General features: G+C 46.1%; 1 protein-coding gene across 1 annotated transcript in view; it reads right to left on the bottom strand.

Annotated features, from left to right (window-relative positions):
- Positions 1-349: 349 nt before the first annotated feature.
- Positions 350-9,780, bottom strand: part of wnt4 (wingless-type MMTV integration site family, member 4) — a 44,547-nt gene continuing 35,116 nt past the window's right edge. Inside the window, exon 5 of the mRNA XM_085966884.1 lies at positions 350-4,974. Within this exon, the coding sequence (XP_085823010.1) occupies positions 4,507-4,974 (468 nt within the window). The 3' untranslated portion in view covers positions 350-4,506. The remainder of the gene's footprint in view (positions 4,975-9,780) is intronic.

Raw genomic sequence — 9,780 nt, 5'->3', positions numbered from 1 at the left:
CAGAATGAATTGAGATCATAACTTGTAATTCATACTGCAACAACCTTATGTCAGGTGACTCCGATCCACTTGGCTGTGGGACTTATTATCTCCTTACTTGTTGGAAAACAAGAGACTGATTTGGAGGCAGGGCTATCCCAGCATCCTCAGCAATACAGAAACTCCTCTATTAAAATGAAGGGACCCAGTTTTAATAGAGCACCATTAGGTTTAATAGGGGGCTTTCACTAAAGCTCTAGGTGCAGGTACAGGGATAGATCCAGCGCCAGTGCATTGTCTTGCTTTCTCTCACTTTCCAGCTGCAGTAATATTGCACCACATGACTCAAACTGCACTTATACTAATTTTATTTGAATGATACAAGGAAGTAACATACCTGATAATGAAATATTTGCTTGTTAAACATAAATGCATTTAGTGCTTTGTTTCTGTTTGGCACTGGGACGTCAATACCAGGAGCTGGTAATACCTTATATTCATCGTGTACAACATAGGTGCATCTGAATAAGGCTGATTTCATTTGGGAGTGCAAACATCACATTTATTAATTCTGTATTAAGAATGTTGTAGACTGAAAATCACATAGAATCTGTCTAAACAAATATATTAGGATTTGTACATTATTTAGATTACACTGGCATGCCTATACAAATCTATTTTCAACTTTTTCCAGTGTTTCATTGCTCTATTTTTATTAGAACAGAACTATTATTACTACTTTTTCCCCTCAGTTTGCTCTCTAACCTCCTAACGGGGGCTGTTCTCTTTCAAGCTCCCTCTTTTAGTCAGGAAAATGGTATGATTTTGGTTTGTGTCCCTGTTCAAACACTATTGGTGTTGCTGCATGACCGGCCAACTGAAGGCAGGCTTGTTGCAGGGTGAGCAGGCTGTGATATTTACCTCCTCGATCTTGCTCAGGTGGGGCATTGTCTTTCTCCCCACCTCACCCCTGCACCCCCGCCCCTTACCATTCTTCCCAGACACACAACACATAAAATGTGTTGTCAAATAATTGAGCTTGGATGACAATCGCGGCTGGGAGTGAGAGCATTTTTCTTTTCTAATCTCCTTCCCACCTCTCCTGGAGATGCTGATGTGTTGCGGTACAGTTTCATGAGTGCTAGCTGCCCTATTGTACCTGGCTTTGGTCGCCATTTTCTATTTCTGACCCTGGACAGCGATGTCTGTGGGGGATTCAGTCACGGAGGGCATCACAGCTGAGCCTGATCCTGTCCGTACCCGGCTGCCACACGCATGCAGTCAGGAGTGGGAACTTAGGCTGACTTTGACCTTTCTTTTCCCCGTTATATTGAGGCCAATTTAAGCGCCCACCTGAGATCAGCTACCTTTTTTTAAAATATAGAATTTATTTTTTCCTTCTGAATTTTGCAACTTGTCACAGTTTGAATTGTATTGTTCATGAGTCATAGAGTCATACAGCACAGAAGGAGGCCATTTGGCCCATCGAGTCCGTGCCAGCTCTCTGTAGAGCAATCTAGTCAGTCCCATTCCCCCGCTCTATCCCCGTAGCCCTGTAAGTTTATTTCCCTCAAGTGCCTATCCAGTCTCCCCTTGAAAACATTGAGTCTTTCCGCTTCCACCACTTCCGTCAGCAGCGAAATCCAGGTCCTCACCACTCGCTGCCTAAAAAAGTTTTTCCTCACATCCCCCCCCTGTATCTCTTGCCCAAAACCTTAAATCTGTGTCCCCTAGTCCTTGTACCATCAACTAGTGGGAACAGCCTTTCCCTGTCTAGCCTATCCAAACCCGTCATAATCTTGTCCACCTCTATCAAATCCCTTTGAACTTTGAATAGGAGTCTGTTCAATAGTGAAGAGGCTTAATGTGCTATTAACCACGTCAACAGAAGCTTTCTATAAAACGAGGTGGCACCACGTAACGTACCTTTGTCATATCACGTCTCATAAGGCCACAATAACCCCTAGCAACCCGCCATAGCAACAGCACGACAATAGGGAACAAAGTGCAGTTGGCGCTGTTCTCAAGCGAAGGCTCCACACAAATTCATCTGGCACATGAACACTTGGGCAAGGAACTCCCTCGTACCTGTTGGAGTTGAACCTATTAAGGACTCAATGCATTCAGGAGGGAGGGATGGCAGAAGAGAAAATTGATGGGGGAAAAATATTTTTAGGGACAAGAAACAGGCTAGTTGGTTGAACAAACCACAAATGCACCTAATTACCTCTTAAACCTATTTATGCTGCCTGTTTCAATGGCCTTCCCTGGTCATTCATTATACAACGTTATTACCCTTTTAGTAAAACATTTCTGCTTGACTTTCCTTCTTACCATCAACTTCCTGATTTTTAATTTGTATTCCCCTGATTTGAGGTTTCCGCTACAGTGAACAATTTGCAGCATCAGCTTGTTGGTCACTGTGTGAGTTGTCACTCTCCTTCACAACAATGAAAACTTTAACTAAGGCACCTTAAAATTTGCTCTTTCCTAAACAAAACTAGCCCAGCTTCCTTAGAAGAGGCAGGAGTTATCCAACTCACACAGTATTTGCCATAGCAGTACCCATGTTCCAATCCCAATCACTGGAGGTGCTGCCATTAAATCGGAATCCAACCTCTACTGGTATTGACCCACAGATGGTGAAGAGAATCCCTTTTTTTATTACGATGCTGAGTGTTTTGTATTTTCCTGGATCATCCTGTTCTTGTTCATTGTTGTTAAATAAAAGATGCCTGTTCATTTAATGTACACATACAAAATTACACCTAACTCTAAGGAACAGTTCTTTTGTTGTTGCAAAAAACATTGGAAATGTGAGACGAGCTAATATACGATTAACATTATAGAGCAGCCTATATTATACAAAATAACATACTGCAATCTTGAAAAAAAATACCACAGTTCAAGATAGCAGCATTGAAGTCAGCACATTGATGTTTTTACTAGCCTGGCCCGCCCACTGGGCAGTCTTCAAGATTAGGGATGTTATTGATAGTAATTCAAATGGAAAATTGTTCCATTCCCTGAGTGTCGGCATCAAGCACTTCCAGGTCAGTACAGCCATCAGATACAGAGCAAAGCTCCCTACTCTGCCCAGCAATCAGGCTGAGCCACAACCTCTGCACCCAGGGTTTTACTATTTCCAAATCTGCCATCCTGCGGTCTTTCTGAGTGATAGTGCCAATTTGATGCAAGCTTGTGCCAAATGAGGGCAGTTTTGTGCTGTGGGTTCATGCTCACTGGCAACTTGGTTGAGAGTGCCCAAGCTGATTTGGTACAATTACAGTCAGCAGTTAACTTGGACTGAATTTAAACCCAGCTCGATGTCTAATTCCTGGCACCACCCAGTCCCTTTGGATGTTAGTTTCTGCCTGGTCTGAAGTGATGTACATGTATATACAAAAGAAAGAAGAAGAATGTAACTCCAGCACAAGAACAACTGCGAAAGATCAGAGTTAGGATTCTAGATCTTTAACATCTGTAGCACAAATTTCTGTCCAGATAACATGGTCAACAATACATGAACACTAGGATCATTGTACAGGCTAAACTGTACTGTGCATTACATCGTACTAGAAGCAGTATTTGAGATAGAATCTTCTAGGATTCATTTCATCTTGATGTAGTCTCTTTGTAACTGAAATATTCAGAACACTGTTATAATACATTCTGTTAGTCTGTCCAGCGTGCATATTCAGCCCGTAAAGGGTTTTTCTCTGTATTTGGTCTTTTTCTGTTTCAACGACTCTATACATTATGTTACAATTGGTACCATCTAAATTATTTATTGACGGTATAGTGCTGTCTTCTCTGTTACAAAAAAAAATCACACACACGCGCACACGTATTGTGGGGGAAGTCATGATATGCCAGTCACTGCAAGCTGTCGGGAGCTGTGTGAAAGCTTGTAATGACACAGTTTGGAATGTACGCGATTTGGAGGTATTGATATACTGAGTTATCCGGAGACCACTGGAGTTCTGTGAGAGGAGTCATTATGTAATGGTAGACAATCAGAAGGCTGTTGAATGGATGGAGAGGTTTCAGCACAAGCCAGATTGGGCTGGATGATCATCGGAAGGGGCTGCTGGCAGCTGGAGGTAAGGGTAACTTTTGTATGATCAGAGAATAGCAGGAATTAATGGAGAATTGGAGAGGTATTGACATGAGTTCTCGACCAGATATGTCTGTAAGAGAGCAGTGTACAACTGAAGAGGTATCAATACCAGAAAAGGTCTGTGCAACAATACCAATGTCAAACCAGACCATCTTCCGCCCCCTTGTTCCACTTAAGCAGCATCAGTAACAGAGAGGTAAGTTCAACCGGAGCAGTAACAGTCCATGGAGAAGTACCTCCAGATCTTTGTTAGTCAGCAATAAATAAAAATAATAAAACAAGGATCCTTTGGGACATTTTAAATAATGTTTTCTCTCTATCTGTCTTGGAATCGCTGGAGTGTTCTAGTCCCCCGTAGTGACGGGCATTGACCTGGGTTTGCCTGGGCTGACCTGGGACAGGCCTCATCACCGACACGTGTGCATCTCCACCACTTTGCGGCACTGCTTGCACTTGACGAAACAGCACCAGTGGAATTTACAACTGCACCTCTCCACGATCTCCACCTCCTCCGTGTTGAAGCTACGACCGCAACACATGAGCTCACAACCGTCAATCGCCTTGGACGTCTTATTGCACTGCCGCCCAGAGGTTCCGAGGACCCCGTTCTTAATGTCATGATCACAGAAATCTGGGCTTGAGTCGAGGTACACGAGGTCCTCATCCGTGTGAGGCTTGAACTGTGAATTCTTGGGCACTAAGACTTTTGTGGAACCGACTTTCCTTTGTTCGACTTCTGTGGCTCCATCAAATTTCTCCTTCAGCACATTGCCTACTTTCCTGAACGGAGGCATGGCTTTCCAGCAAGTCTTCACTTCACACGATCCAGAAACCCCATGACATTTACATTCCACCCTCATGTTGTTCAAAATGGCCTGAAAAAAGAATGCACAGTTAGACGTTGTGAAAAATAACCTATACTAAACTGTTTTAATACTTGATGTGGTGTAGCGCACAATATTGTTCATCTGTCACAGTTGTATTTGAGAAGGTGAGGGTCACGTTTTGAACTGTGTTTGTTTTAATAGTGCAACTGTGACTGAGTCTGGAAACAGCTGCATCCTTGAAGGGGTAGTGTCGCTTTGATGTGGAGTTTTTGGTGCAGCTTAGTTCCTGGAACATCCTGCTGTCGGGGAACATTTACGCGCTAGCAGACGCCTTGTCTGCTGCAGTTCACAATGTGTTTTCAATCTTAGAGTTTTAAAACTGAAATTAAGAGAAGAAACAACAATTCTGTAACTGTAGTTGCAAAATGCCACCGTGTGCCCAATTACATAACCATGCTGTCATAATTGAAGAGGGAAGAGACTTGGAAAGTGGAGGCAGCTTTGGGAGAGACTAGCAAGGTGAGGAGGATTAGTGGAGGTGGCTTCAGGAGAAATTTCAGGCTGAAGTTGAGAGGGTAGCAGAGATGATGGAGACCATGATGGAGCAGTGAAGATACCTTGGGGTGAATCGTTGTGGCAGAGGGTACGGGAAGAGTAAAAGAGGCCAGGGAGGAGTGGTAGGTGTAGTGTATGTAACCGTCTACCTTTAAGAGAACTATTGTATGTAACCGTCCACCTTTAAGAGAACTATTTTAGGGGTTGTACTACTTTATTTTGGCTTCTGTATACTGTAATACCAGTAGTGACCACACCGGTATATAAGTGCTGGGTAAGGATTTATTCGGCAGATTCGCCCTGACCTTCGAATAGTAAAGTCCTGTTTAAAGTTACTTTTGTAGTCTGTGTATTAATTCACTATACAACCCACAGACTTTACAGTGGTGACGAGTTTGATCGTACCCTGCGGCAACAATACTTCTGAAACAGTTAACGAGTGTCGAGAAGAGGCAACCGCCCTCGTCGTTTTGCTGAGAGAAAACTCGAGTCTGCAGAGTAAGAAGGAAGGAAGACTTCAAACACGAAGCCTTCCATCAGCAACAGGCACTGATTGTCCCTTCTGCCACGGTGGGGAGTGAGCCGATCAGCACGAGCAGCAAGTCGGCCACGGTGACTGTGAGTAAAGGGAAAATAGAAAAAAAAAACGGAGGATAAGGGCAGTGAACTCGACCACGGTCGAGGGGGAAAGGAGTCGGACAGAAGTCGGGCCCAGAGGCGCTGAGACGGGGCAGCGTGGAGCACGGAAGCCGTGGTACAAGCGGGCTGGGGAGCGTTGTGAGACGGCTAGACCGCGACGGCGAAAAAGGCCGGACAACTACCGCGACCACGAGGCGCAGCGACCGGGATCGTAAGGCGCGGGAAGATATAAAAATAAATAAGCCACGGAGAACTCAGCCGCAGCCGGGGAGGAAAGCACCGGACTGCGAGAAGCTGGGAGGCGCGATTGGGGTGAAAAAGGCCGGACAGTGATCGAGGCCACGAGGTGCTGCGACCGGGATCGTAAGGCGCGGGAAGATAAAAATAAATAAATCGCGAAGAACTCAGCCGCAGCCGGGGAGGGAAACACGGACTGTGAGAGGGCTGGGAGATGCGATTGGGAGCCCGAGAGCGAGCGAGAGCCGCGCAAGCGGGAGAGACAGAGCCCGAGAAAGAGCGAGCGAGAGCTGCGCGAGCGGGAGAGACAGAGCCCGAGAGAGAGCGAGAGAGAGCCGCGCAAGCGGGAGAGACAGAGCCCGAGAAAGAGCGAGCGAGAGCCGCGCGAGCGGGAGAGACAGAGCCCGAGAGAGAGACCGAGCGAGGTTCCGGCCAGCGGCTTACAGCAGCTGCCGTGAAGGACCAGGAGCTGGATCTGTCCGACGCCAACTGGTTGTCCCCAGCGCCGGTTGCCCCTGCCGAAAAGAAGGGGGGGGGAACAAGGAACGCGATCGGCTTTTCTAGCGCGCGCTTCAGAATAAACTGAAGCCGGCGCACAGACCGCAAACCCCGTAAACCAGCGGTCGGTGCCCGAGGGCAAAGCTTACCCTCCCACCAGAAGAAGACAAGCGCGGGAAACCGCCATTTTCGGAGGCGGGGAAGAAGACAAGCGCGGGAAACCGCCATTTTGCCAGTAGGCGGGGAAGAAGACAAGCACGGGAAACCGCCATTTTTGAAAAAAAAAAGAGAAAAAGTTAAAAAGTTAAAGAGAAATTCTGTTGTTCGCAGAAAGATAGTGAGAGATAGTGAAGATGCCTAAGCATGGTAACATCAACAACTTCGATGCCGAGGTGGAAGATTGGGCCACGTACGTAGAACGTATCGAGATATATTGTGAGGCCAATAAAATAGAAGATGATGATAAAGCTATAACCTTGCTAAACGCGATGGGGGCGAAGACATACGGCCTATTGAAGCATCTTCTATCACCAGCTAAACCGGCGGATCAGACTTTCGCTAATATTGTTGCTGTCCTGAAGGATCATTTGAACCCCACACCGTTGATGTTGGCGGAACGATTCAAATTTTATGCGAGAACGCAACGGAAAGAGGAAAGCAACGCGGAATACTTGGTCGAACTGCGTAGATTAGCGAAATACTGCCAGTTTGGAGGAAATCTGACAGAGGCATTGCGAGACAAGTTCGTGTGCGGGTTGTCGAAGGAAGGAACGCAAAAGCGACTGCTCGAAGAGAACGACCTCACACTTGATAGGGCTGTCCTTATTGCAGCATCGCACGAAGCCACCGCGAAAGGAACTGCGGAAATGCAGCTAAAGGCAGCGGTACTCAGTGTGGATCAAATTACTTCGGGTACAACGAAATGTTATCGTTGTGGGAAGACAACACACGACCAGAACCAATGCTGGTTTAAAAACCAGGAATGTAGAAAATGTGGCAAACTGGGCCACATCGCTAAAGTATGCCGGTCAGGGAAGAAGACCAACAACCAAAAAAAAGCCATCACAGGAAAAGTACAACAAAGTACACAAGGTGGCTGAGAAGAGTTCAGATGAACATAATTCAGATTCAGACCCAAACGGCCAGGAACTGGGTAGTCTGAGAATTCACAATGTGAGTAAGGAAGCTGACCTACAAACTATCTGGGTCATGCTAAAAATAGCCGGAGTCCAAGTGAAAATGGAATTGGACACTGGATCAGCCCTATCAGTCATAAATCGAAGGGATTACAACTGGCTATTCTCACAGATACCCTTGAGAGATACCAAGTTCGTATTGCAGACATACATGGGGCATAAAGTATACCCCATGGGAAAGATAAGAGTCAAGGTGAGAGACAGGGGCAAAGAACACCCAGGAATGGACTTATATGTACTACCTGAGGGAGGACCACCACTTCTAGGACGGGAGTGGATCAAGAAAATAGACATGGAATGGCACTACCTAAAAGCAATAACGAGTGAGGACTCGGGGCAGACAATCAGCTCAGACTCTGAAACGGATGACGGTAAGACCAGCCCAAGTATGAAAGACAAGTCTAAAATGGACTTGCTGACTAAGGTTGGTAGAACGAATGCGTACATAAAGGCTTATGCTCCAGAGGAGAACAAAGTTTCAGAACAGAATTCCTCTGAACAACAACAACATAGTTGGACAGAGAATTCTGAGTCTGTTCAAGTTACAGACATATATATTACTGAGGAACATCGAGCTCGAACGCAGACTTATTTCAGATTACGACAGCAATTAGAACAATTGAGTTGCCGTCTCGAGCAAGAGATGAAAGCAATGAAAAAGTTCTATGATACCGAATGGGAGAATCTGGGAAGACAACAGAAGCAGCTGAGGGAGAAAAGGGAGCAGGAGCACACAAACCGTCTGCACGAGGAGGCCAAACGAATCAAAGCTGATTCGGCTGCTGAAGGTGCGTGCTCTAATCTGGTGGAACAAGATGTGCCGCAACTGAAGGCGCTTGTTAGCAGGTTGCAGGCAGAAAAGGCGGAATTGGTCGACATGACTTCCGAGCTCCTACTGAAGTTGGGTGCAGCATCACCGGACGATTCAATTGTGGAAATTCAAATGGTGGGGGCTGCGGATGATGGCGAAGTAGAAACAGCAAAGGAGCCCCAGGACAAGGTTATAAACAGCCCTGCAGCTAATGGGAAAGGGATGATGGCAGAAGAGTCAACAGTCAGCCAACTCCTTCATATGCTGAGGGATGAGACTCTACAATGGAAAAAACATAAACACGAGCCTCAATCGTCAAAGGGAAGGGGTTCGGAGCTCTCAAAAGTTATTGGAAGAGCTGAGGTGGCAACACAGACTGAGAAGACTGCAGCAGAACAGCCTTTGGATGCCGAACGTACGCTGACGCACACCAAGGTAGAACAACAGAATGCTGAAACAGCTACTTCAGTAGAGGGATTGAATAGGCCGATCAATCAATCTCCGAATGAAGTTGAAGTATTGAAATCACAAATGAGGTCATTAGTAAAAGACTTGCAGGAAGCCCAGAAAAAGCGGGATGAATCGGAACGCATGATGAAGTCTCTTCAGGACAGATGTCGGGATGTGGAACAAAAGCCAGCTAACGTCCAGCTGGGTAAGGAGGAAATAGAAGACCCTCTCGCTGGCCTACCTCAGGACGACACCGAATATTACCAGGACCTGTTGAGTGACACTGAATATTACGAGGACCTGGTCTGCCCAGCTTGTGCTGAAAACTCCCAAAGTGCAGAAATCAGGATGAATCACTTAAAGTCTAAGGAACATAGGGAGATGGTGGCGTTACAGCTGGCAGCTGACAAGGGAGGCCAGAGAGTCTCCAAGAAGCAGAAAAGGAAAAGACGAAACAGAAGATGATAA

Source organism: Somniosus microcephalus, chromosome 25, assembly GCF_052327205.1.
Source record: "Somniosus microcephalus isolate GS21.2 chromosome 25, FLI_Smic_1.0, whole genome shotgun sequence".
Classification (NCBI taxonomy): Eukaryota; Metazoa; Chordata; class Chondrichthyes; order Squaliformes; family Somniosidae; genus Somniosus; species Somniosus microcephalus.
The sequence above is the reverse complement of the archived record's forward strand: the minus strand, read 5'-3'. Positions and strand labels throughout refer to the sequence as shown.